Here is a 27,847-nt window from a genome sequence, read left to right as displayed (position 1 = left end):
GCTGCAAAAGAACAAAAAGTAAATCCAAACCAAAGCTACTGATGTCTTCAAACAGGCCTCGGTTTCCCCATTAGCTGCTCCAACTTCTTTATAACAATTCATGTGGTATTGTCTGCCTCATAAACCCTCTTTGAGAAGCTATACGCTACAGGGGCAACGTTTTGCCGCTTTCGTAGTTTTAACGCTTTTTTGTTTTTCCTCAGCTGTTAGAAAACAGCTGTTCGAGACGTGGCAGTGAAGAGGTAATCTGGAGAGAGCTGCAGGCTCTGAGATCTCTTAATTAAAAGCCATGGGAGTGAGCTGCGTAGAGTAGAGGAAGGAGAAGTCTGAGAGGGTTGAGAGGGCTGAGAGGTCATAACCCCTGCAGAGGGTGATCTACAGCACATACAGCAGGGGCATGATGGGTCTCTGGGACAGACTGAGGAACTTGCTTGCTGTGCTGGGCCACGAAGAGAGACCGGAATAAAAAAATGTCTCTGCTACAGAACACTGCAATGCAGCAGGTTCAACACACACACACAAACACACACTTCTCAACAAGTGTCTTACAGTCACAGAAACCAAGACCAAAAAACCCTGTAAACTGTGTAGCTGTCAGAAATGCTACAAAAAAAAAGTTCAACCAGCTAAATATTAAAGGTGGGGTCTCCGTTGTTTGAAAGCCAATGTTGACATTTGAAAATCACCAAAACAAACACGCCCCTAAAACGCCCCTAAGGGTCCCACCCCTGTTTTGATAGCTTCACCCCACACATGCACCAGACAAGTACAACCCAATTATAACCCAGACAAGTATTATGGCGGAACCTGTTGGGGCAGCTGACCGAGGGGAGATTTTTTATCAATAAATGAACACAATGAGTAATACCATGTTAATACAAATGTGTTTTTGTAGTACTGTGTGTTGTACCGTGAAAGGTTTAGCTCTGTTTCACGCCGAAGACGTTCAGTTCTATCCAGCTCTGGAAAGCTGATCCTATATTAACACGTCCTACTTCTTACCTTATCATAAGCCTTTCTTCGCTTTCTTTCTTTGTTTTTATCCTCCATGTCAATGTTAAAATCGCTTTCTGCTAACGTCACACATGCGCACTGAACACTCTCACAAGACACGCCCCTTTCTGCTCATTGGCTACACGTTAGTTTTGTTTTTGTTTTGTCTGGCGGCCCAACACAGTTTTCTGAAGCATTTCTCAAACAACAGAGACCCCACCTTTAATTTTATAGAAATAAATGTGACCGGGGGGAAAATGAAATTCTTTTTTTTTTTTTTTTTTGTAGAAAAAGCTGTAAAACTTTACTTTTCAGGCTATGCAAAGAGTGTCATAGGGTGTAATAGTAGGTAAAAAAAAGTAGAATCTTTTATCAGAGTTAAACAGATATTCTTGATTTTTTTTTTTTTGGTACTGAGGTTCCTAACTTCTCTTTAAGAGCTCAGATCTAGTTAGCATTCAATGCTAAGTTTAATTACTGTATATTTGTAGCTACACACCCACTTTTATTAATGATTTATATCTGAGGTATTGAAATTCTTTGTCTGTCTTTGAATCATAGCCTATATTAACCTAAGCACTGCATACAAATTTGGTTAGCAGTCGATGCTAAGTGCACGTTACAGCATGTCGTTAGTTACATGTGTGATGTTTTTTTTGCCTGGTTTTCTCTGACCTCTTGGCTTTCCATTACGCATTATTAAAACAAAAACACTTTTCTCAGTGATTTACCATCACATCTGAGGTAAATTTTAAAAAAAAAAAAAAAAAAAAAAAAAAAAAAAAATTTGTTGGGTTTTGTTGGGTTTGTTGGGTCTGGCTTCCAAAGTCTGTGTGTTTTAACATAAAAGTTTATGGTTTAAAAAAAAAAAAAAAAAAAAAAAAAAAAAAAAAAAAAAAAAAACATGCACGAGCTACAGGGTGGTTTGGTTAGCATTCGATTCGAAATGTAATTATAATGTAGCTGAAGCCACTGTGTTTTCTTAGTGATTTAACATTATGTCTGAGGTAAATGTTGATATTCTTGATTATTTTGTCTGGTTTCTGACTTCCTTTGCCTTTATAATGCACATATTATACGTTTGGGTTTGGTTAGCATTCATGGCTAAGTGTAAATTAACTCTAACTGTAGCTATACATGTTCTTTTCTTTGTGATATATTTATTTGCTATTCCAGATGTTTATTACACGGTTATTCTGCCTTTATACTGTATATTGTTTGTATTGTGTCGAAAAATTAATGAGTACATGCTAGTTAACCTCTGCGTTTAGCGATTTTATTCTTCGATTTCAGGTTTCCGTGTTGCCTAGAGAAAGGGTGGTTTATTTTCAGCATACTTAGCATAAAATGGTTTATAACTAGCACTTTCTTTAATAATTAAAAAAAAAAAAAAAAAGATAAAGGCAAACATTTTAGCCAAATAGAAATAGCTTTGTTGCACAACATGGACAAAGCTTTTCCTCTTAACCTACCAAAACATCTCAGTTGTGATTCCTCTTTAGTCATTCCTATTGGTTCTTATTAATTAGCTATGTGTTAGCTAGCTAAATCATCAATCATCTCGAACCATTATTTCCCCGTTTCTGAGCAACAGCCTTCTGCTTCAGTGTATTCCACATAATGGCACTTCATATGATTAGGAATCTCTTTTGCCTTTGACTTTTTCAGAAATCCAGCTCAAACTTGTGAGACAGATGGAATCATGTTTTGTCTGAGAGAGACTGCATGAGCTTCAGAGTGTCATGACCCACTGTGCTCCACACCATCTGGTTCCTTCGAACATTTTTTCCTCCCATCTCTAGAGAAGCACCAGTAAGGAAAAGAAAGAAAAAAAAAAACAGCACCAAGCTCAAGCAATATTACTATGTAAACATCAAAGTGTTATGAACACCACGTTAAAGGAAAACTCTTGGATGAAACGTGTTTTTATTGAAATATTTGTTTTTTTGTGCTAATCCGTTGTTCCGTGCTGCGTTTTTTTTTGTGATCAGCGTGATCGGTTAGCGCTGTCCACAACTGCAGTATAACGTTATTGCTAGCACAGCAATAGCAATGGTGTTTAACAGAAGAAAGAAATTCAACAATAGCTGTTAGCTTCTAAAAATTACAGAAGAATCAGAAAAATCAATAGATTCTTTTCTCTGTAAACATTTTCCGCTGGTGTTTAAATTTCGATATGCACCGGATCGATACAACAAAGACTCGGCCTGGCTAGTTAGCGGGTTGATGAATCCGATTCCGTAGGCGGTGGCATTAGCAAGAATGCTCATCTGTTAGAGTAGACTGTATAGAAGAGGACGTGAGATAGCTGGAAGACTGAAGATATAAAGCTCCGCTGCAACTCTCTCTTTAGGTAGAAATGAAGCAAGGACTGAATCTCACTGGCGGCACTGTTAGGACTACAAGCGGTCAAACGGCACGGGGGGTAAAAACAACTGAACGTTCCAGCACACAAGCACTTCGAGTTAAACTGTAACATTCTCTAAGACAAAGTGATCGGGTGCGTTTATGCCACAGGCTGTTCTTTTAAAATGTACTGATGCTAAGCTTGTGCGAGTGTGTGTGTGTGTGTGTGTATGTAGGAGGATGGCAGTGTCTTTAATCCCTCACAGAGTGCTCGGCGTTGCTAAGAACAAAAGATCAAGCTGAAGGAATGTCCGCCTTGAAAGGAAACACTGAAAAAGTGTACGCTATTGGTGTGGCACTTGGCATACACACACACACACACGCACAATGCTGACACACACTCAGTCATTCTCTCTTTCTCAGATTCTAATGACTTCTGCCTTCCCATCTCATTACGTTCCTTTCCCATAAACCCAATCAAGGCCCAGATGCTTTAATGATTGCCTCGTTCATATATTTTTCCACGATTTCTCATAGCAGTGGTTAAATGATGGTTAAACGTTACACGTCTGTATCCTCACACATCCTCGAAGCATTAATTAAGCATTAACCGCTAATTTCCCGTTAACTAAACAACTCCAAACATGAAGCTATACTTCTTGTGTTTTCACACAGCCAGCGAGCACTTTGAGGGGGAGGGAAAAAAAAATATAGATTGCATTTAAAATGCAAAATCCACAGCTGGCTGATTGCTGGGATTCTTATCCGATTCGTTTTGCAATGTTCAAACGATTCCTCGTGGCTTCAGCAAAAAGACCACACAGAGTTTGTGTACTCGGACGGTCCTTCGGTACAATCTGCGCTGACCTCGCAGTGAGGTTGGATCTGTAAACCATCTGGAAAACTAAACACAATCCTAGAATTGGTGTACGGTTGCAACCGAGTATTTGAGTCGACGACCAAGTGAACTACCGGAGTCATATGCGCCGTTTTATTACCTTGACTCAGATGATACTGTGCATTTGGGAATGTCATTCAAAATCAACAGAAATCCTCGGACCACAGGTAAAGGTTTTGGCCCTAAATTCGCTATAATAAATAAAGGTTCAGGCAAAACTGCACGCACTTAGGGGTGGGACGATGGAACAGCAGGTAGAGTTGCAGACTCGGACCTCCAGGATCTCTGGTTCGTTCCTGAGTTTGGGTTACTGTCTGTGTTGAGTTCCACATGTCATCTCTGTTTGTGTAATTTTCTGTCTGGATCTGTCGATCTTCCCACCTCCCAAACCTGCCAGGTTTTAACTTTGCCTGTGTTTATGTGAGTGTGCATAGTGTCATCCAGTGTGGATTCCTGTTCTGTGCCCAGCGTTCTCTGGACTGGTTCCTAAAAGGATAAGGTGTCTAGAGAAGAAAAATGATTGGAAATTAGACTGTGGATTATTTTTATTTTTTTTTAAGGAATTATAGTTGGATAAACACCTGACGTCGTGTTCCTAAACTGCTTGAGGTTCTGTCAGGGTACATTCTAAATCTGTCTTGTTTAACCATGGCAGCTCTAAACCTATGGAAAGTTCTAGTCATCACGTCAGAAAAAATCCTCTCTTGCGCAGAGATTCATTCCATTTCATCCTCCTGTTCTCTGTCCTAATTCCACTCCTGGCGAGAACACAAGCCTTTCCGTTAAAGGAAAACTAAAATAAATAAATAAATAAACACTTCATGTGGAATATCTGAAGAAGAGCAGCTCGGATGGCAAAACATTGGAAAATGTGGCATTCTGGGACCTGCTTTCAAGCTGTTAAAGCTCTAGCATATGGAATATAATGAACCGTATAGTAAATGTGCAAAACTGGTTATAACTGTTACAGATGGCACAATTTATTATATATCTTGAAGAATTTTTTTAAATAAATAAAAAAAAAAAGGCAAGCGTGCTTTAAATAAACAATACTGGAGAAGATTTGGGCTTAATTTCATTTGGTGCAATAATAAATTAAAATAAAAAAATAATAATAAAAAAAGAAACTATCAAAGGGTTCCCGCAGAGCAACGAGGTCCAGGGTTCCTGGAGCGCCACTGGAGTTCAAAAGAGGATTCATAAAAGATTTAGAGTTGCTCAGAGCGCTGGCTCTTGCTGCCTCGCCGTTCTCTCTGACCTCGGGTTAATTTATCTAATTGCTACACAAAGGAGGCGCGTCGGCCCCTTTTTTCGCCGACCCCCTTATCCACACAGATTCATTACCCGTTCTTTTCATTAGTCCCTTTCTCTCGCTGTTCCACTGAGCCTTTGAATCTGAAGTTGAAGGAATCCTTTTGTAGATTGATCAAAAGTGTGTAAATGGACCGACGGATACACCGGAGTCGGAGGGTTTTAGGAATCCAGAGCGAGCGAGATGAAATGGGGGACGTAAACTCAAGATGTTAAAAGATCAGAAAAAAAACTGGTCGAAAATATTCGACTCCATTTTGAGTAATAGGACTGTCAGAAAATAGTTTATAACATGTTTAAGCTAGCTTAGAAACAAAATGGAATTCAATAAAGAGTTAATTCTAATCACAATAAAATAAAAACTAATCACGAGATAGCAAAATCGGACCGTATAAAACGAAATGGCTCCAAAGAAAAAAAATTACTAAAAAAAAATATTAATCCAGAGTCACTCAGCTGTGCGAAATCTCAGTAACTCTAGCCCTACTTCCTGAAAGAGATACGTTATTCTGGACAGATAATTACATAGCAGGAATTCGTCTGTTCCTGAGCCAAGAAGGTCACGGCAAACGAGCGTCAGGCAGAGAGACGTGGGAGAGACGGACTAATGTTTAAAGGCCAATGTGAACAGGTCACTGCTTATATAAAATGGTTCTAATATATTTGATATGACGTGCATTTATATGATAATGTACGTTGCACTCGAGGTTACGGTTCCAAAACGGATTCCCTCAGTATGCGACATTTCCAATCTGTACTTTGAATATGAAGATTTGCTTCTAAGAAAGGAAGAACTGGAATCGACTAAACCTCTGACACACACTTTTGCTACAACTCTGGTCTGTTAACCAGCAAAAGAAAAAGAGTGCATTTGTCCGGTTCTCGAGTGAGACTCGGTTGAAACATTTAACACCGGAGAAAAGTGTCTCCCCTGGGAATCGGTATTTAAGGGTAAAAACTGGTGAAAAGTTGCCATTACAGCGCTAAAGTTTATGTCCTGTTTACAGTGCTCTCAAGCTGCTAGGACAGATGTTATTTTAGTCCCCAGCTACATCATTCTAAATTATTCATTGCTGAGGAAGCACTGAGGGCAGGACGACAAGGAAATAAGAGACAAGTCCGGACAAGCAAACACTGATCGGTTTGCTTCGCGCTATTTTTTTAATACTGTGTATTCACGGAGTTGGCAGTCCCCCAAGAACAGTCCTGAAGCTTAAGGAGAAATCTGGAGAACAAAGCACACCTGAGCAATTAACGTAATTAGGACCTAAAACCAGGTACGTTGACCTCAAGTCTGAAACTCCAAACTATAAATAAACCTAAAGGCGTTCAGATTTATTCTGACAAGATAAATACACATCAAACTTCACATCGGTTGTCAAGGTCACTGTGTGCAATCCACTTAGAAATAAATTGTACAATGGTAAGAATTTAAGAATGAGTGACAGGACTTCAAGGAATGCACCTGTATAGCCCATAATCCTCCAGGGGTCAGGATGAGGGCATCAAGAAGGAATGAGGAGCGATAGGAACAATGCCTCCTACTGAGCCAGATACGACAGATCACCACGCAGCCTCGATAAACAAGACCGGGCTGGAAACTGGCGAAAAGTCATTAGAGACACTCAAGAGCAGAGGGAAGTAATGTGACTGCAACCCAGAGCCTGAAAAAGCAGAGTTCCAATAAAAAATAAGGATGATGGAATTAGGTTAGCATGGGGGAAATAATGCCCCATTGAGTTTTTTAATTGCTTTTGATTTCATTTGCACCCCTAATGCGGGGAGCGCTCGAGGGAGTCGGTTTTTGCTTCGGCTCGCGCACCATAGTGCAGGCATAAAGCACCAGGGCCTCGTGGTCAAAATTAGCCAACAAATCACGTCCCGTAAGCCTGGTTAATGCTTTCCCAGGCCATCACTGCAGGCAGGTAATTAGTTTAACAGTGCGGAAGGATGAAAGAGTCGAGTTCCTGGCAGGCTTGCAGGTTATGGGATCGCAAGGGGAAGTCAAAAGTTTCACAGAGGTGGCAGAAGGAGTATGGCATTTTTATGAAGCCTTGCCAATATTGAGGAAAAGGAAGCCTGTGTGTTTTTCACTGGAACACCAGGTGCATCAGGACTAACTGGTGATCTTCCAGCCTACAGACAAGAATTCTGGATCTATAAGATACCAACTATCCTTTAGAATGTGGTGCCAACACTGATATAAAAAAGAATTTTTAGAACTTTAGCACAAAAATCATACGTCGGTGAAAGATAACTGTGAGGCCTGCCTTTAGCACTTAGTGCTTATTAGCTCCTCATTTTTTACCAAACAAAGGAACCGCAGCCTCGACTTGCATTTTACTGACTCACAAAGAGACAGAGACCTGACAAGTAAGTAACTTCAACCGGAACCACCACACATCCGGTGTCCTCGAGTGAAGTCTTTTTCCAATAGGAATACTCTGAACTAAATTCTGCTTTCATTGGAAAAGCAGAAAGGTCTAACTTTTAAGGTGAAACTTTTAAGGTGGCTCCTGTATTACTATATCAAGGGGATAACGGGTCAGCACCAGATTTGGAGCCAAAGGAAAAACAGAATTAGGTTGAGAGTGTTTTCAGCACCAGGTGGCGATTTTTATTGTAGCCTTGGGAGGTGGACGACTTCCTGTAAGAAAGCAATCAGAATTTGATCTTAAACAAAATGCCTGAACTTCCTTTTTCAAGTTTCACATTGGCCAATATTGGATGAAACAGAAGAATCTACTTTAAAAAAAAAAAAACAAAAAAAAAAAAAACAGAATTATTTCTATTTAGAATTATTTCTAATAAAACTAGACACTTGGAAAGAGTGTTGTTCGGTGTCAAGTAACAGGGACACCGGGGACTTCAGCATTCAGAGCAAACACCCTTCAAACGTCCTGTCCTGATGCAGGACAAAGCAGGTGGCCTGATTAATTATACCGAACAACGCCACAATAACATGAGCTTTTACAAAAATAAAAAAAAAAGTTTATCGTAATGACGTTTTCTTCACAAGGTTATAAAAATTTGGTTTTTTTGCGCAACTCGTATGGTAACCTGCAGAAAAAGTAGCACAGGTGCCAGACAGCACCTTGTTCTGGAATGGAGAAACCCAATCGCCTGGCAGTTTCCAACGAGTGGAGACGAGCCATGACAAGTCTTTTTAAGTAAAAAGCACCCATTTTCCATCCAAAAAAAAAAAAAAACATGGAAAGCCCAAGATACGTCTTAATTAAAATAAATCAAAAGATGGTATTACATGCAGTGATCCGAACAAAGCAGTCACTTTTGATCAGCATTTGGGGGAAAAAACAGGAGATCTGTGAAAAAAAAGAGATCTCACATGGAACTGAGGATCTTGTATGACACGATCCATCTCTGCTGATGGAGTGGAAGATTCGCTAGAGAGGAGATAGAGAAGAGAGCAGGAGGGGAGGGCTGGAGGACCACCATGTGAAAATGCAGTCAAGTGTTGATGGTAAGATGAAGGCCTGATAAATTTGCACAAGTGGTGGACTTGCTCGGTGGATTTAAGGTTAATTAGGGTCGTGCTTGCATCAAAATAAGGAAAACAGTTTGAGTTTAGATATGAAGTTCAGTTCTGATATTATGTCTCGACTAAAGTCTAACAAATGCCCCAAATGCCCCACTGAGGCAGTTTGAGTGCTGGTTCGGAGCCTAATGTAGAACCAGTTCTTTCTTTTTCGACAGCCAAAGCACCGGCTCTGAACCAGGAAAAGTGGTTCTTAAGTAGCACCAAAACGTTGCTGGTCTAGACTTAAGAACCGCTTGTGTCAGGGGCTGTTTTTTTACTGGATCTGGATTCTACTGTTAGCGCATTTGATAATGTACCTTAAGTATACTAATGTTTAATACACTTTTACTTTACCGCGATATGATCAATTATTAGCACACATGATAGTAAGTAGCTACAAGCTAACTACAGGCTACTACTACTACTACTACAGGCTAACTTTTTTCTGTGTTAATGATAAAATAACGTTATGTACTTTCTCGATAACAACCTCCGTTTATACAGATTACATGGAGCTGCACGTACACGTCGGATTCGCCGCGTTTGGGTGTTAATGTAGGTTCACAAAGTCATGAGCATTAACAGTAAAGCAACATCCGCCATTGTTGTTGTTGTGTTTGTTTGCCGCTGCTGCGCTAAAGTTGCTGGGACACGTGACACGTATACAGTGACGTAACACTCGGCTCTGTGACGGCTCTCTAGCCGATGGAAAGGCAAACCAGTTCTTAGAAGGTTCGCCAGTGGAACCAACTTTGAACCAGCACCAGCACTAGCTCTGAACCAGCACCCGGTTCTTTTTGGTGGAAAAGGGGTACAAATGTGATAAACACAAAAATACACACAATCAGTATTTAAAAAAGAAATACTTATTCAGATGACATTCTCAAGATTTTTTTTTTTTAAATTATACCTCAGCTCTGCTGAATTCTGGAATCTGATTGGTCAGAAGATGTCGATTGATTTTCTACGTTATCGTTTCTCTACCTAATTCATAAGGACATAATCTAAAATGAATAATAATCTGATCTACACATATGTTCTTTTACACGTTCAAGAACACGTTTCCGTAGCATTTACTGTACGGAAGGAGTCTCCAGTGTCGGTGAGGTAAAAGGAGTCTTCAAGACAGAGGAGTTTGAGTTTCTTAGTAACATAAGCTACAATTTTGCCTTATTAACTTAACTTAGCTGCTATAATGCAACATGACTTTAAAAAAAAAAAAAAAAAAAAGGTAAATCCCTTTACATGTTCTTTATTAATAAATGAACTGAACAAATAACTTCTGAAACAGCTGAGTGATTCGCCGAGCGACTCGAAGCTCTAATACCGTACACTTTAATAGGTTATGAAACCGGCCCGTGTATTTGGGAAGGATTACCGAGAGAAGGTTTTTCATTCAAAAGGAGTATAAAAAAGCAGTTAATTCAAGGACTCTGAGATTTGCCTGAGGAATCCATTGAATCTTTTGTTGCAGAATAAAGCGGAGGGCTTAAAATCACAACTATCAGATATTCCAAACATGAAACAGCTTCAATGCCGGTTTGATCCTCGTGTCAATAGTTATGGTACAAGCGCTTACTTGCTGGTTCTGAGAACTCGCTCACAGGAAATCAATCAAAAAAAAAAAAAAGTATGTTCATGAAGCAAAAATTGCTTAATAACCTAAGCGAGAAAAACAAAAAAAAACAAACAATCCATCCTATTGTGAAATTTAAATATATTTATAGTTGGAAAAACTATTTCATCATCTATCCAGCACTGCTGACCAGCATTACTCGAGATGATTAAATCAGGCACTAATCCCTCTATCCCTGGATCAGAGACGCCATGATGACACGTATAACGACACCGATATGCGACGGGATTTTAAGACTGCAGTCTCCAAGCTGCTTAACCTTCCCTCCATATACTGTAATAATCCCCACACCAAAAAATACGAAGATACACTATTGTACAACGAGAAAGACTGCAAAAGTCCCGTCATGTCAAAAAAGCAAGTTATCACCAGCCTGGAATCAGTGAAGGAAAAAAAGGAGAGAAAAAAAAAATGCCAGCGTGGTTGTGCGTCCCCACAGGCCCGGTCTGTGCGGTTAAAATATCGGTTCTCTACATTCTACGTCGAATACATCACCGTCGCAGCGCTGCCAAGGTCCACAAATACATCATCCTGCCTAAGTACACTGCGAGCTGGGTAAACAAATGACAAACCTTCATTCTGCGATGGTGAGCTCCCTGGGGTGAGACGCTGGTCCGGTGAAGAAAGATATACAATAGGCTGCTTATGGGAAACCGTGTAGCGTGAAATCAAGTTCTGAGGACGGTCCTCCAAAGGGTTCGGGAATTACGGCGTCGAATTATGGGAAGAAGATTTTAAATGTCTATCGTGTGGTTTATATTAATTGTGAAAACTTTGTTGGTGTGTTATTCGGTGAGGTCTGAGCAAAACAACTCAAATCAGTACATCCGCTGGTTACGACGATACTCTCGACGATGATAAACCCACTTACTGTTAAAGCACCGAATCGCGTCCGGCATCTTTACTTCTTCAGAGAGCTTTTCTGCGAGTTCTGGTTTCATTGAAAAAGCCTGGCCTAGTTTTAAACCGGCTCCTATTTCGCTCGTTTCAAAGTCTAACAAGTTTTCGATCTTACGCCACCTCCGTGATTAGGAACACTGCGAAGTTACGGAGTACGAAAGCGTTATTTGGCGAGGTCTTTGGTAAACACTGAGCAACGCATCTTTAAAATAAAACGAAGCCGGGTGTGATTTGATTCCGACAGCCGTGCTGTTACACCCCATTGGTGTTGAATTCTCACTTCTGATTGGTCAGATTTGTTTTTTTAATCACTTCCTTGAAAAACCTGGACCTGATTCTTCCTTTTTTGTTTTAAACACCATTAAAATATCTCCTTGGTCATGGTCAGACCTCCTTGTGGCACTTGTATGACTAAACATTCGACCTTCCCGTGACCTTGACGTTGTCCGGACCGACTCCGGCTGGTTACGGTGATAATTCCATATAAACCGCTTAGATACAAGCAGTGAAAATATATAAGAGGAATAAAACAGGACAAGATGTAACGTTTTGGGAAACTAATCACCGTCAGGATGAGAAGTGTGATAAAGTGTGAATAATAAAACTCCACAGACTCAACAATTTATGTTAGTGTAAGTCGGATGGATTAGCTGAAGCACGGTGTGAGCGTGATTTGTTGTAATTAATCATTAATCTCAACGGACTATTTCCGTCACCTACGACCGCCCTGTGTTCCACCTTCACCTGTGGTGCTAAACATTTCTGGGATTAATTTTCCGACGTTTCGTGTGGGGACGTTTAAAGCAGTGAAACGTGGCCATAAATAAAACCTGAGTTCCTGTATGAAATATTCTAACATGCTAAATAATATAAAAGTTAAGCCGGAGCGTGCCTAGAAGCGAGACGGCAGAAACTGTTCTGCTGTAAGGTGAACTCACAAATAAAGATGGTTTCAGACAGGAGAATTATAGAGAAATAAGTCCTATAGAAAAGATTTTATTCGACGGAAACTAACGCGAGTCGAACCACTAATCCGAAAGCACAGTATAAGATTTTACACAAAGATCGAAGACACAAATGTCATCCAATCGGGTTTATTGGCTCGAAGACGGCTTTAATTGTGTGATTTTTTTTTTTTGCGTCGCTGTTAAGTGAGAAAAATCACACATGGCAAAAATAAGAATTCTTCGGGACTTGATTTAGTGTCTCGAGGCTAAAGATATTGTCTTTATTATCTCAAGATCACTTTTTTGCATTGAGATCACAAATGACATCATTACATCACTGATGATGATGATGATCATGACCGTCTTTTTTTTTTTTAATTGCAGCTCTAATGTCTCGAGACAACCGTCCTCTAATACTCCGACATGAATAGTTACGGACTTCAGCCAACATTTTAGGATCATCATCTCTAACAACCTGCGACTAAAATGTCGTATGAAAACGGAGCATGTTGCTGGAATGCTGTCTGAGCTCCTGTTTACCCAGAATCCCTTTTATTTAACACACACACACACACACATACATATACACACACACCCATGTATATACACAAACACACATTTACACACACACACATTATATATACACATACACACACATACACACACACACATTATATACACACACACCCACATATATACACACACACCCACAAATATACATAAACACATTTACACAAACACACACTATATACACACACACGAATATACACAAACACACACATTATATACACACACATTTTATATATATATATATATATATATATACACATACACACACATACACACACACACGTATATACACAAACACATTTACACACACACATTTTATATATATATATATATATATATATATATATATATATATATACACACACACACACACACACACACACACATATATACATATACACATACATATATATATACACATACATACATACATACATACATAACACACACACAAACAACTACGCCCAAACATACACACTCACATGTCTATGTGTACCTACGTGCGTGTATATGTGTGTGTGTATATATATACACGTGTGTGTGTCTCTACGATCACACAGAATTCCATATAATTGAGTGGAGAGGGAGAGAGGCGGAGGGAAAGAACTGAACCTACATCTTGCCAGATTTCTACATGTTCCACACTCCTGTCCAGATTTCAGTGAATGAGCAGGTGAGACCGGTGGTTTCTATAGAAAAGGAGAACAGGGAAGGAGGAGGAGACCTTTCCATCAAATTTCCCAACACTCTTCTGTCTGTTGGCTGGAAGCGGACATGCCCGGGCCTGGCCAGAATCCTCCACCATCTCTCCATCAGAAGCGTGGGATCGCTGTGTAAACGACACCCTGGCAACAGCACTGATTTCTGTGTGTGTGTGTGTGTGTGTGTGTGTGTGTGTGTGTGTGTGTGTGCTGTTCTTCTGTTACAATGCCTGAATAAATTAAACACATTCTGACAGAGAGCATGGTGATTTAAACGGCTCCACAAGGCTTAACCGAAGCAAAAGCACCGTTGTTGAATTAAAAACTGAAGGAAAGTATTATAAAATTGGTAATAAAACCTTCCTCAGCGTGCGGCTCTCAGAGATCGGTTAGAACGTGTCTGAGGAGTGGGATGGTATGAAAATGTCCTTACATTGCACCAGCATTCGAGATATATAGGAAATATAGGAAAATAATGAAGGACAGGGTGATGCGACGGTCTGGATTTATTACAGAATGACACGATACGCGTTGGGGACGTACATCAGTGCCTGTTCTCGCAGCTCTAAATGGTCGCGGTCACTGATGACTCCTTCCAAACGCCCAAGGAAAACGTCACCGTTTCGATAAACACGCGTTTGCTGCTGTTAGACGACGTCACGCGACTCAGTAAAGGTCGATTGGAGCTGTTTTTACAGTTGTTACGTTGGCTCACGATAGCTAGCTGCTTCTAGCGTTAGCAGTAAAGATTACTCAGTCCTCTATGCTAACACCGATTTGTTATCCTGTTTAATCAGAAGATACTACACATGAATACGGTTTCTTGATTAGACGCTTAAGCTAGATTTCATGTTCTAAGCGTTAGAAGAAAAATCCTGTTATCGATATTATTGACCAGAATTTTCTAGTTGGTATGCGAATTGATTCCGGTTTAAAACAAAAGATTAAACAGATTATTGATTACGTCTTAACAAATCTTCCCTGGCTAGTCATCACGTTAAAAAAAAAATGGTGTTAACGGCAAAACGAACGCTGATTTAGATATTTAACGCCGTCCGGTTTTGTTAGCGAATAATTAAGAAATCTAGTCGTTACTTGTTTACAAGCTTCAAGAAATAAAATAAATAAATAAAACAAAGTGGTGCCAAGTTTCATGGCATCAACAGAGGGAAAGTCCAGACATCTAAAAAGTGTAGATGGAAAAGTTTTATTGGGAAACATCTGGAAAGCCTTTCATTACACGTGTTGACTTAATGCTACCTTTCGTAACCGCAAACCAAAGGCAAAGTCCAGTAAGTGCAATCTAAAATAAATACAAGCGAGACTGTAAACCCGGATCAAACCGGATGACAAATCCATCCTGGCTCGAACCACGGTCTGACGTTTTGGTTTTTTTTTCTGTCGTTATAGACGTTACATATGAACTGAAGTATTAGAATTCTTCAGATGATGAAACTTGATCGTAATCGAGATCGTGTGATGTAATGATTGAAGCGTATATTTAAAACGGAAACACTTTCGCAATGTCTAATGATGTTGACGTCGTTGTAACGACGGTACGAAGCCGTTTTTTCACAACCCCGACGGTTGTAACCTTTAGTGCCTGCAATTAGCTACTTGCTGTTTGACAAACCGCTTCCAAAATCGTTAGGGGGCGTGGCTAGAACTTCGAACTTATGGTAGTGCTCATGAAAGTTTTCAGAGTGACCTTAAAAAAAAAAAATTCCTCTCTGTGATGAGGTAATTCGTCCTACAGAAACTTGCAGCCAGAGTTGTACTTTTTGTCTGTTCTGTTCTGGATGATTAGATTAAATCGTTAACCGGGTCATCGTACAAGTCTCATGATCATCCGTCTTCAATTTTTTTTTTCTTTAAATAATGTCTACATGGTGTTAACCAAAGAACTAAGAAAAATGGGCTATAAAAGACGCGTTACGCCTGCTACACCACATTAACTTCCCCCAGTCACCCTTTCAAACCCAAGCCCCATCCCATGCAGCCATCGAAGGGAAGAAAAAAAAAAAAAAAGCTAGGGATCGAATGGCAGCAATAAAGCAAAAGCTTCTACCGCGTTTCTAATTAGGAAGTGCTGCCAAATCACGGAGGAGAAAAATGTGTGCGGTCCGTGTGACACGGAGACGGGCTGACGTCATGTCGCCCTTTGGGATTTATATTTTTATATTTATAGAGCGGTTTTAAACCCTGCTGCCTGGCTTAGTGGCGCAGATGCACACAGAGATGGAGGGCTGTGGGTGGATGAGAAAGCAGATGACTGGCATCAACTAGGCAGAAATGTACATAATATACACTTGAGACTCGGGTTGAAGAGAAGAACGTGAAGTTTTAGGATTGAAAGCATGAGTAAAGCATCACGGCTTCGAGTTGCGACAAAGGTCTCAGGTTTGGTAGCAGTTGGGTGATATTTCGTCCAAATGAACTTCCTACGGAAGTGAAGAAGTACCCTAAAATTTAACAAACAGCAAATATCAGTATGTCGAAAGTAAGTGTAAAAAAAAAGTGACACATGCTTATCTGGCTAATCGAGATGAGCTTGTGATGTAATGCACTGGTGTCAAACTAAGAGGTTCTCTGTGCCTAAAACAGTCCTTAATATAACCAAAATATCTGAGCACATCACTCCAGTCCTCGGGTCCTTACACTGGCTTCCAGTTACATTTAGAATAGATTTTAAAGTATTGTTACTCGTTTATAAATCACTTCGTGGCTTAGGACCGAAATACATGACAGATATGCTAACTGAATATAAACCAAGCAGACGACTCAGATCATTATTATCAGGTCAGTTAGAGATACCGAGGGTTCACTCAAAACAAGGTGCGTCAGCATTTAGTTATTACGCCACCTATAGATGGAATCAGCTTCCAGAAGAGATCAGATGTGCTTCAACAGTAGACACTTTTAAATCAAGATTAAAAACACATCTGTTTAACTCTGTATTTACTAAATGAGCACTGTGCTGCTTCACACTGACTGCACTTTTCGTCCAAATCACTTTTACTCCTGTTTTATTCTTTTTACATTTATTTTCTTTAATTGTTCTTTGTTTTTATTATGATTTTATCGTATGTCTCTTATTTTTACATATATATATATATATTTTTTTCTCTCTTATAAACTGTTTTCTAATTTCTATGTAAAGCACTTTGAATGACCTCTGTGTATGAAATGTGCTATACAAATAAACTTGCCTTGCCTATTTTTGCTTCATAGAGAATTCAAAGACCCTTTTTCTCCAAATTGTGTGATGCCACTCATCAGTTTGGAAGTGTACTGCCTCATACAACCCACCAGTTTGGAAGTGTACTGCCTCATACAACCCATCAGTTTGGAAGTGTACTGCCTCATACAACCCACCAGTTTGGAAGTGCACTGTCTCATACAACCCACCAGTTTGGAAGTGTACTGCCCTTTATACTCAAATCAGTTCACAACTGCCTCACATCAGTTTGGAACTCTACTAGTCACATAAACACCCTTGGTTCACCATAATACTGCCTAATAACCCCAACAGTTTTGAACTTTCTTGCCCCATACCCCAAGCAGTTTGGATCTGAACTGCCACATACATACCCACAGTTTCTAACTGTACTGTCCCATAGATCCCGCCAATTTCAAACTGTACTGCCTCATACATCCTACCAGTTTGGAGTAGTATTGCACCATCCATCCCACCAGTTTCGAGTTGCCCCATACATACTACCAGTTTATAAAAGGTACTACATCATAGATGCCACCAGTTTCGAGCTGTACTGCCCCATAGATCCCACCAGTTTGGAGTTGTACTGCACCATCCATCCACCAGTTTCGAGCTTTACTGCCTCATACATACTACCAGTTTATAAAGATATTGAAAAGAAAAAAGATGGGCACTAAGAGCTATTTCATTTTTCACCAACATCATCGACAAGGCCATTTGTCTCATACGTCAGGAGTCAGCGGCTGCGTTTAAAGAATACAACCGACAGCTATACATTACGGTTCTCAACTCAAAGAGTAATACAGCTGTCTTGTAAGCAGGTGACGTCTGAGGAAACTGTAATTTGTTTCTTATGTGCGCTCTTACGAGGGCTCCCGTTGTCTTTTGGTAACGTACGCTCCACTGCAACGTTCACGTGAAATCATGTTATATTTTATATTACTACGGTGCATCTTATGTTGTAATTAAACCAAGTGAACCAAGACAAATTTAAGAATACTGATTTCTGAGTGGAAAATTTGTTTAACCATCGAAGGAAGGAGAGTCGAGGTTTTCTAAAGACGGAAAACAACCAGCGTGGAATTGTTCGGAGGAATTCCAGGCTTTTGGGGACCTGATTCCTAATTGGCAGAGAACTGAGAAATATCGCTCTGTCGCTTGCTAGTGTGAATGAAAGGTTACTACTAAAAAAAAAAAAAATAGCAAAATAAAAAAGTAAAAGACTTTCAGTTTGCCGAGAAGAAACGCTCAAAACTTAAACAAACGATCTGCTTTCATACGCATTGTTTGCTGAATGCATGAAGAACTAGAACGGTGAAAACCGCTAACGAAAGAAAGGTCAGGTTTTTACTAAAAATAGCAGAAAGAAAGAGAGAAAAAAGGACGTGCAGGGATGTACGTGAAACAGCCCACGGAAACGAATCGATGCGAATTGACAGGTTCGCTGAGGCGTCATGTTGAATTCTTATCCGAGTCCATGTGTGTTTCTCTTCCACCCAGAGCACGACGGAGGGAGGAAAAAAAAATGCTTGGCTTGTTGAAAGATGACAGAGCTACGAGAGGGAAAGACGTCTTAGAAGGGCTCAAATTATAAAGCATGAATGATGAGAAAAGGAAAAGCAACAAACTTTTTAGAAATCGAGCAAACCACTGTTTCCTGTTTGTGGCTGTGCAACGAGGACGGCGGAACCTCCTGCTAGCTGGAGCCTCGGCGGTTTTAGCCGTTCTGTGGGTGTTAGTGAGCTCGGTGTGTGTTTGTGAGCGTATGTGGACTTGAAACGGGACGAGCGGTTGACCCTGCATTTTCCCACACTGCCAAAAGGCTTTCCAAATCGGGAATGTGGACGAGCTGGCTTGAATACGCTCAGAGCTTTCCTTACTTCTGAGCTGCAACACAATCCAGTCACACGAGTGTGCTTGAATGCTTGAGCTCTCAAAGTGACAGCTGGAAAAGCTATATCTGTCTCTCTTATCATATAGAGACCTGGTGAGAAAAGCGATACAGTTACGCGAGCGTTACCTGAGCAAGCCTAACGTTTCCGCTCTCGTGTTTAACAAGACATAGAAACTGTTAACTGTTGGTGAACTTAACCTCAGCTGATGAGATACTGAAATTTGGTGAAAATTCTTTTCGCATTCTAAACGAATCATTTTTTAAATGTTCGCCGGAAATTTTGTTTGCCGGTGATTCACTGATGTTGTAAATGTTGCAGATTCGTTCATTAGAACCGGAAAGAAATCTCTCGGTGCTTTAAATCTTCACCCGTTTCACTTTCGGAGGAAAGCAGAGTCCAAACTGGACAAAAGGTCCATCACACGTAGGAGGATAAACGGATGTATAAAATCTCTATTTTTTCCAGAGACTTCTTAGTAGAGATTTTTGAGAAATAAATCGATAGCTTGTTAGTTCATCTGATGTAAACTAAACCAATCGCCTCGTCATTTAATCCATACTTTCCCTGCATGAAAAGGGCTAAATTGAGTTATTACAAGCCTGAGACCTCACGTTCCGTCCTTTATTTAAGTTCGTTTAAATTCAGACCGGTGTGAGTAGGTTACTATTTCTGTCATTATTTCCTCCACTCCACTCCCTCATCAAGGACCCTCCAGCAGCCGGAGCGTCTTGTGCTTCTTACCCATAATCACCCACTAAGGCAGGACTGGCAAGGGCATTGATCTGTAAGCAGTCTGTTATCTTTTCGAGTATAACCATCTCATTAAATCCGCCACGACGTCTCAGGGTGTGATTACGGCCGCTGCCGGGGCGAAAGTGGCCATATCTGCTATTAGACGAGCAAAACAGCTGCCTCCGAAATCACGCCTTTCGTTACGACCCGAGACGGCTCCGGGCGTCCGTTAGCATAATTACATACTCAGGTAAACCAACACATGGCACTGAGCAAGACAGGGAACGCTCCACATACTCAATCAGAACCTAATGTTTCCCGAAATGGCTGCATTTACTTATTATTTTATTGTTTTGCCTCGCTTCTGTTGGTTCGTCTTTAATTTCAGCCCTCTAACGCGTTTAGCAAAATGACTTATCCATGTTCTCGTCTTTCTTTTTCCTGATTCATCTTAGGGTTTTAAATTCGCACCGTTCGATTGGTGCTGAGGATTGTGGGAAATACGCAGGGAGGCATCCAAATGTAACTCTCTAAAATACAGTCATCTGGAAACGCTATCCAAAAGCCAAGCCTGCAGGATCAGAATTCAGAAAACGTTCCAAGTTAATTAGCAGCCGTCGCCTAAAGGGAACGGTCGTACAAATTCGGCTATGCAGCATAGCGCTAATTACGCTGGTGCTAAACCTTTAGCGTGATTACCTTTCTCTTCAGGTCGTGCGAGAGGTATTGCTCTCTTACAATATGTGAACGGTTTGACCCTTAAAGAATAAATAAATAGATATATATAAATAAATAAATAAAAAAAATCAGCAATGCTCTCAAGTGGTTCATTATTAAACTTCTTTTCTATAAAGGTTCCAAGTTAAACTCCAGCTAGAACTTTTAGATAGAACCTTAAAGCATCCAAGGAATCCTTAAAGGTCCTTTGCTTGTCCTTCAGGCAAACAGACGTACGTGTAGAATCCGTACCAGCTCGGGTTTCCACTAGATCCCTTTTACAGAGAGTGAGCTACTGATGTTTAAGACCTACGGCAGCTTGATTAAAAACGAGCTAGACGTAGTACCATTAGCATGATGACCACTTGACCATCAAGACCACACAAATTGATCAGGACTTCCACAGACATCCTTAATTATTACCCCATCTCAAGGACAGGAAAACTCGCCAACACCAACCGTCAACGTATCTCGTTAGAACAGATTTCTAACTCTGATGTCTTCCTATTAAACGCTATTTGGTTATAAACTCTAGGATCTGAGACACTGTTACACTGTTATTATGAATAAGACATGACATTTTTAAATAAAGGAGGACGCAAAGGTTTTTTTTCCGGGGGGGGCAAAACATGACTCAAATACAGCCATCAATAATTCACTCTCATAGCCATCAGCTCCGGGTTCACACGGACGCCGGTGTACGACGTCTTTGCGGTGCGTCCGTGGAGATAGAAGGAGGAGAAAATGGCCTATGGTTAGTCAGAGAAAGAGCTGCTGCCTGCTCTGAAATAAATGAGCCATGCATTTTTTATTGTCATGGAGCAATTACGCAAAATCCTGTCAAGGCAAAAATCATTCACAGTACTTGAACGCTGACGGGACGTGCGGTATTAATGTTTCAGAGCATCATGATGAGTCAGATTTGCCTCTGGTTGGTGCAATCGGTTCAAAACCCAAGTAACTTTATTAAAAAAACAAAAAACAAGTATCATCTACGGTCATCGGAAAATAAAACGGGTCCATCTAGAAATCCTTTACCGTGTCGTAGGAACCAATAATATCTTCTGTTTAGAACCTAATAACAGTGGGTTGTGGAGTCGTTTAAACCAATAAGGGATCTTTGGTTGTCCCTTAAGAAGAAGAATCCTAGGTTTTAGGGGTCAGATGATGTAAAAAACAAAACCATTTCATAGGGCTAAATACAAATGTTCTATTAATAGTAAAAAAAAAAAAAAAAAATCCAGGAATTCTTCTACGACGTACATACACGTGATACACTGTTAGAACTTCGAGACATCCAAGAAACCTTAGAGAACCCTTACTTTTGGAATAGAACCTCACAACAGTAGGTTTGAAAGAAGGTTCCAAGTAAAATACTGCTAAATACTAGACTGCTAACTACGCAAAGAACGAAAATCGAAATCCTTAAACGTTACCGTTCTTCCTCTGCACCCTAAGACATTCTTCAGTTTGTCCACCATGAGGAACCTAATAAGTCATTCTCTATTACCCCTTTTCCACCAAAAAGAACCGGTACGTGTCACGTTACACACCAACGTTAGCGCAGCTAACAATATTTTATCATTAACGCAGAAAAAGTTAGCCTTAGCATGTAGCTACCTACTATCATGTTTGCTGATAATTGATCATATTGCAATAAAGTAAAAGTGTATTAAACATTAGTATACTTAAGGTACATTATCAAATGCGCTAACAGTAGCCCCGCCCACAGCCCCGCCCACAGCTCCTGACAAAAGCGGTTCTTAAGTCTAGACCAGCAACGTTTTGGTGCTACTTAAGAACCACTTTTCCTGGTTCAGAGCCGGTGCTTTGGCTGTCGAAAAAGAAAGAACTGGTTCTAAATTAGGCTCCGAACCAGCACTCAAACTGCCTCGGTGGAAAAGGGGCATTTGTAAACCCCAACAACAAACCTGGAACCATTAACCATCTAAGCAACCATTGTTAAAGTCCCCTTTAGTCATCTATCTGGAGGACAAGGTTCCTACAATCCAGGTACGATAGAGAGTTTTCTCTTTTAGGAAACAAAGAAAACCTTTAATTATGCAATGAAACTTTAAAAACCCAGAGTCTAAATTAAGGAGAACGCACCGTACCGTTCGTTTAGCGCCAGACGTTAGCGGCATGCTAATTTATGTAGACGACGACTTCTTTAATTACTAGTCGATGCGCCGGCTAGCTACTAATTAGGCTAAATCAGCTTAAAGTGACAAATTAAATTAGTCTGAAATGAAATGTTTCGAATTTATTAAATGTTACTTCACTAGAAAAAAAGAGAAAAGAAAACGCTTTTGTTCGGGACACGACCTTATTTCCCCTCAAGATCTGAGACTTTAATGAGCCGCATTAGAGTTCTTACCACACCGCCACGATTGAGATGCGATGAATTTTGGCATGAAAGATGTCGAAAACATCTCGGCAGACTAATGTGTTGCTGAATGACTAATTCAGACTAATTATAATACACACAGCATGCGAGCACGAAGACACATGACGGCAGGGGGAGGTGGAAAAAAAAACATTTAAAAGCTTTCTCAAAAAAAAAAAAAGAGCACATTGAAAAGCTTAGTCACTGAAAGACTTTGACAAGCTGTTGCGAACAATTTAAAAGTCACCCTGAGGTTACAGCTAAAAACCTGACACTAGGAGACGACCAGGACGAGGAAACGTCATCGCCACTGAAACAAACAAACTGTACTTCGTATTATCGGAGGATTCAAAAGAGCTACGATAAATTATTGATATTTTTTCTAATTAAATCTAACTGGAGTTTTTTATACTCACCTGTTCATATCAACAACAGTCGTGAAAGTTAATAAACGAGCAGGTTTGAACCTAAATATACCTGGAAAGTGAGCAGATTAATTTAATGATATAAATAATACGATGTGATCGGTGATTTGTTTCAATAGACTTTTCTGCGACGTCGTCAAAATAGAAGTCTTTTTTTTTTTTTTTTTAACATTTTTTATATTTTGTAAATAAGTTCTACTTAAAATTGTAAAATGTTAAAATATTAACATGTTGTTTTTCTTTTTTTCCGTAAATGAACACGTTACAATTAAATAAAGTAAAATTAAATTAATTAAAAGTCTTTTTTTTGTAGCTTCAGTCTGGAATCAAAAGGTCTTTAAAACAACAAATAAAATTTGCGATATATTTTCGTAAAATAAGGAACAATCAAAAAGGTAAAAAAATAAACAAAATTGCTTGAAATTGTTTTTGTTTTTAAATCCGTCTTCTATTTGCACTTGTACTACAGTACGCTAAAATCGGTTACTTCTATGTCATAAAATTGTTTTTTTTTTTTAAAGCGATTTCTGCCTCGCTGCATAAATGAATAATAAATTTGTGAACTGTCATAAAAAGGAGACAGAAGGTCGTGACAGAACAGCTGCGATGCGTCACCGTGGTTGATGCCTTTACATCGTCGCTGCTGTGCGTGGCATGTGAACATCTCGGCGTGTTTCTGCGACAGCACGCCGGTAGGAGACTCGAGTCTGAGGTCACACCGCCAGGGTGTGAGGTCGCACCCGGGTCACACAGGAAGCAGTTACTCACACTGACGGACTGCTATGTGGTAAGCGTCTGCGGTTGACGACCCAGTCGCCCCAAACCCCTCCCCTCAAACTGGCACCATTTGTATTGTCTGTGTTAATCCATCAGAATGGCCTGGGGCATGGAGTGGGGGTAAATACTCACAGTGCTTTGTGGCTCTGAAAGACTGCGAGACGGCTGTATAGTATTCCAAAGAGTTAGAATTTTTCCCCATGGAAAGATTACACACATGCTTCTATGTACAGAGATCAAATCTGATGTTATGGGTGTGATGTTTGGTGCTACGTGTGTTTACATTCTAGACAGAAGAAAACCAGCTTCATTCTTATTTCAGTCAGTGGTCTCACCTGGATACTGAACAGCTGCTGTACCTATAAACACCGTCCTGTCCTGTGCTTGTCCAAAGACTTAAAAACGAACATCTTTTCAACACACTTGGAACTGTTTGTCTTTCCTTTTCCTGTAAACCGAATAACGTCCTTCTCCTCGTCCCCTACCGTCACCGCTGGCACCTTCGATACGGATCTAAATTTACATCTGGATTTCTGCAAAGCGGCTGCATGACTAAAGTCTCCCACACGTACAAACCTCGGCTGTGTTCAACGTGTCGGTTTGCGATCTTGAACAATTGGGTCACGTGACCGTGTAGCATTTTAAAGAAAAGAGTGTGTTAGAGAAAAAAAAAAAAATCAAGAAGACTTGCATAAAGTTTCATTTTGTACCTTTGATTTATGCAATATTGTGAAAACTGGAGCGGTACAGAAAGGACAATTCGGAATAAAAGCAAGAAGGACTCCAGTTAAAACACATACACACACACACACACACACACACGTCATAACTGGGACGTAATTTAGACATACAATTTCTTTCAAATTTAAAACCGTAATTTTTTTTAAACATCGTCTAAAGTACGTGTCACTGTGAGGAAACCCGAACGGATATTAACGTCGAGCGTCGACGGTTTAGTGATCGTCAAAGATAATAAGCGATATCACCATTGTGAGATATCAGGGAAGTAAATACAGCTTTTATAAGTAAATAAACACACGAACAGGTGGTTCGGGTGCGTCAGAGTTTCAAACTGTAGCAGTTCATTTCAATTTCAACATGATGCAAAAAGTGAAAGAATGAAATTTGTCCTTATTTAAACCTGGATGTTTCTTGGGTTCGGTTCATTTCGGTCCACAACCTGGTTATCAGGGTTAGTGAGGAAGCAACCGAGCTCTTGTGATGATGTAGATATATGAACACTGGGTTAATTAGGAACGACAACGTCATCCAAAAACAAAACACATGGTGAGTTGAATGAACAGGAGAGAAACTGAGGCCATTGTGCAGTCGTGAAAAGGATGAACTTTTAACCGTCTGATCACAGACCTGTTTTATCTGAAACTGGACTGACAAGCTGAACGATCTGGAGGTTATGACACGGTTAGTAAACTACGCTACCAAATTATACGTGACGTTTCTGAAAGCGTTGTCATTTTACTGTTGGTTTAGATCAACTTTCCATAATGACGAGCAGGACCGGGCATGTCCACGTGAACAGAAAGCAGAACAATTCTACATTTAAGTCGCTCCCTGATTGTGTTTCCAGCTATATTCAGATTCGTCGCTGCCTACGAATAAAAAAGCAACTGCAGAATTATCTTTTTATTTAGCGTTCGCATGCTACCAGACGTGACACGATACGATTTTCCTAAAATAAACACTCTAAATAAACGGGCCTGTGCAGTCACACCAAAGCAAAGTCCACTTACTTGTCATATTCGGCGTTGTCCCTGTCGCACCTTGCGTCTTTGTGCTTCTGCCAGTCTTTGCCGTGCTTGCAGGTGGTGAGCAGGACCACGTCCTCCGAATTGTGAACGTGGTACAGAGCGTTCCTCGTATCCGAACCAATCCCGGTTAGATAGCGCTTCCCCTTAAATACCAGCATGTACTTCCTAAAGGGTGGGATGGAGTTGTACTTCAAGTACCCCCTCTCCCCCCCTGTCCGTGGGTGATCTTTAGAGAACAGAGGAATGGAAACGTCAAATTTAGGCCTGAAGTTCTCCGTGCTGATGCTGGCCTTGGCCAACATGGCCTGGCCGATGTCGAAACCCAAGTCCTCCGTGTAATTTGGCCACGTCCCAGAGTACAAATTGAAGATCAGGTGGTTCCTACCGTCGTTCCATAGATTCAAGTTCTGTATCTTTGCTTTCAGATTGTGGACATACTGTGGGGACAACTGGTCTCGGTCCAGGGTGTCCAGGTTAAGAACAAACAAACAAGCCTGTCCCGGGTCAGACGTGTAAAACCTCGAAGCCTCGATCGAAGCCAAAATGTTCTGGTAGCTCTCGGAAATCTTCTCGCCCTTCTCCTGAGGGTAAACGTAAACTTTGAAACCGTTCTTCCTGCACAATGAAAAGTCAAAACACGAGTCCATGCGGCACATCCGGCCCTTGTACATGCCGGTGATGGCATCCCTTTTGTCTCTCGGTGAGGTCCGGACGCCGTCCTCGTTTACCGTGCGATCCGACGTAAGGAAAGGTTGGAGGTGCTCGACAAATCTGGGCCAGTGAGATTCCGGGCCACGCCGGTTGTCGCCGCCTGGGCTTCTTTCGACGATCTGCACCCCACCGAGGTAGAGCAGCAGCACGAGGCAGGCACTGGCGGAGAACAAGATGAAATACCGCTTTTTGGCCTGCATGTGTCCTTCGGTCCGGGTCGAGATCTTTATCGATAGATCCAATGCGCCCTAAGGTTCCGATCTCACCCGCTCCTACCGGGAAGCACAGCCATCTTCCACCAGCCTGCAAGGGTTCAATGCTTTTCTGATCCAGTTCCCAAAGCCAGAGCATGTGGGCGACTTTTTACTTACCATCCACTTACCTCCTCTCTTCACTTCAATGGACTTTAATCTGAATCAGTGTCGGATTGCACGATTATGAGGCACAGAACCATGCTTCACAAGGGTCGCTTATCAAATGACCGACTTCTTATGAAAACAAATGGGAAAAGTCCATGAAGGAGAAGAGAGCCAGTGAAGAACCAGTGAAGAACCAGTGGAGAACCTTCACCATCGCTGCAGGTCCACACAGCTGGTTGTTATTCAACCTTATTGTTTAGTTTTGGGTTTTTTTTTCATTAGAGAGAGACACACGGATTGTAGAACCGAACACACGTCCGGTTCAAACCGAACCGATTCTACACATTTCTACACATTTCCGAGAGAAAACAATCCGGTAGTTGTGCGCGAGCGCCGCTACACACTCGCCTTTAATACCGCCGACTTTAAAGTAACGTGAGGTAAAACTTACACACCGACAAGTTCTCGCGCTCTCCGCTTTACCGTCTCTGAAAGTGTTCCGGTAAACCAGCTGAAAGCCCGAGACGGGGATAAAAGCGCCGTGAAGCGCTGCGGCGCTACAAAAAGGAGAAAATGTTGGAGCGCTTCAGTTGTTCGGATTGTTTCAATGTAGCTAGCATACCAATCCGCGCACGACGTCTGCTGACGTGACGCTCTTCCCCGGCGCTCCGATTGGCCAGCGTCACTTCCGCAAGGGACGGGGCTTCATCAGCACCCGTTCGCCACCGGTAACAAATGCGTTATAAAAAGTAAATGATTATTATTATTATTATTATTATTATTATTATTATTATTATTATTGTTATTATTATTACATTTTTTTTTATTGTTATTATTATTGTTATTATTATTTTATTGTTGTTGTTGTTCTTGTTGTTGTTATTGTTGTTGTTGTTGTTGTTGTTAATATATTTTTTATTGTTATTATTATTTTATTGTTATTGTTATTATATTTTTGTATTTATTATTATTATTATTATTATTATTATTATTATTATTATTATTATTATTATTATTGT

General features: G+C 40.6%; 1 protein-coding gene across 2 annotated transcripts in view; it reads right to left on the bottom strand.

Moving 5' to 3' along the window:
• The window catches only part of ext1a (exostosin glycosyltransferase 1a), a 52,722-nt gene extending 25,229 nt beyond the window's left edge, over nucleotides 1–27,493 (bottom strand). Inside the window, exon 1 of one of the 2 annotated variants that reach the window (XM_060861198.1) lies at nucleotides 25,741–27,493. In XM_060861198.1, the coding sequence (XP_060717181.1) occupies nucleotides 25,741–26,669 (929 nt within the window). In that variant the 5' untranslated portion in view covers nucleotides 26,670–27,493. The remainder of the gene's footprint in view (nucleotides 1–25,740) is intronic. The other variant, XM_060861197.1, reaches the window with a different exon arrangement.
• Between the last annotated feature and the right edge of the window lie 354 nt (nucleotides 27,494–27,847).

Source organism: Tachysurus vachellii, chromosome 25 (assembly GCF_030014155.1).
Source record: "Tachysurus vachellii isolate PV-2020 chromosome 25, HZAU_Pvac_v1, whole genome shotgun sequence".
Taxonomy (NCBI): Eukaryota; Metazoa; Chordata; class Actinopteri; order Siluriformes; family Bagridae; genus Tachysurus; species Tachysurus vachellii.
The sequence above is the reverse complement of the archived record's forward strand: the minus strand, read 5'-3'. Positions and strand labels throughout refer to the sequence as shown.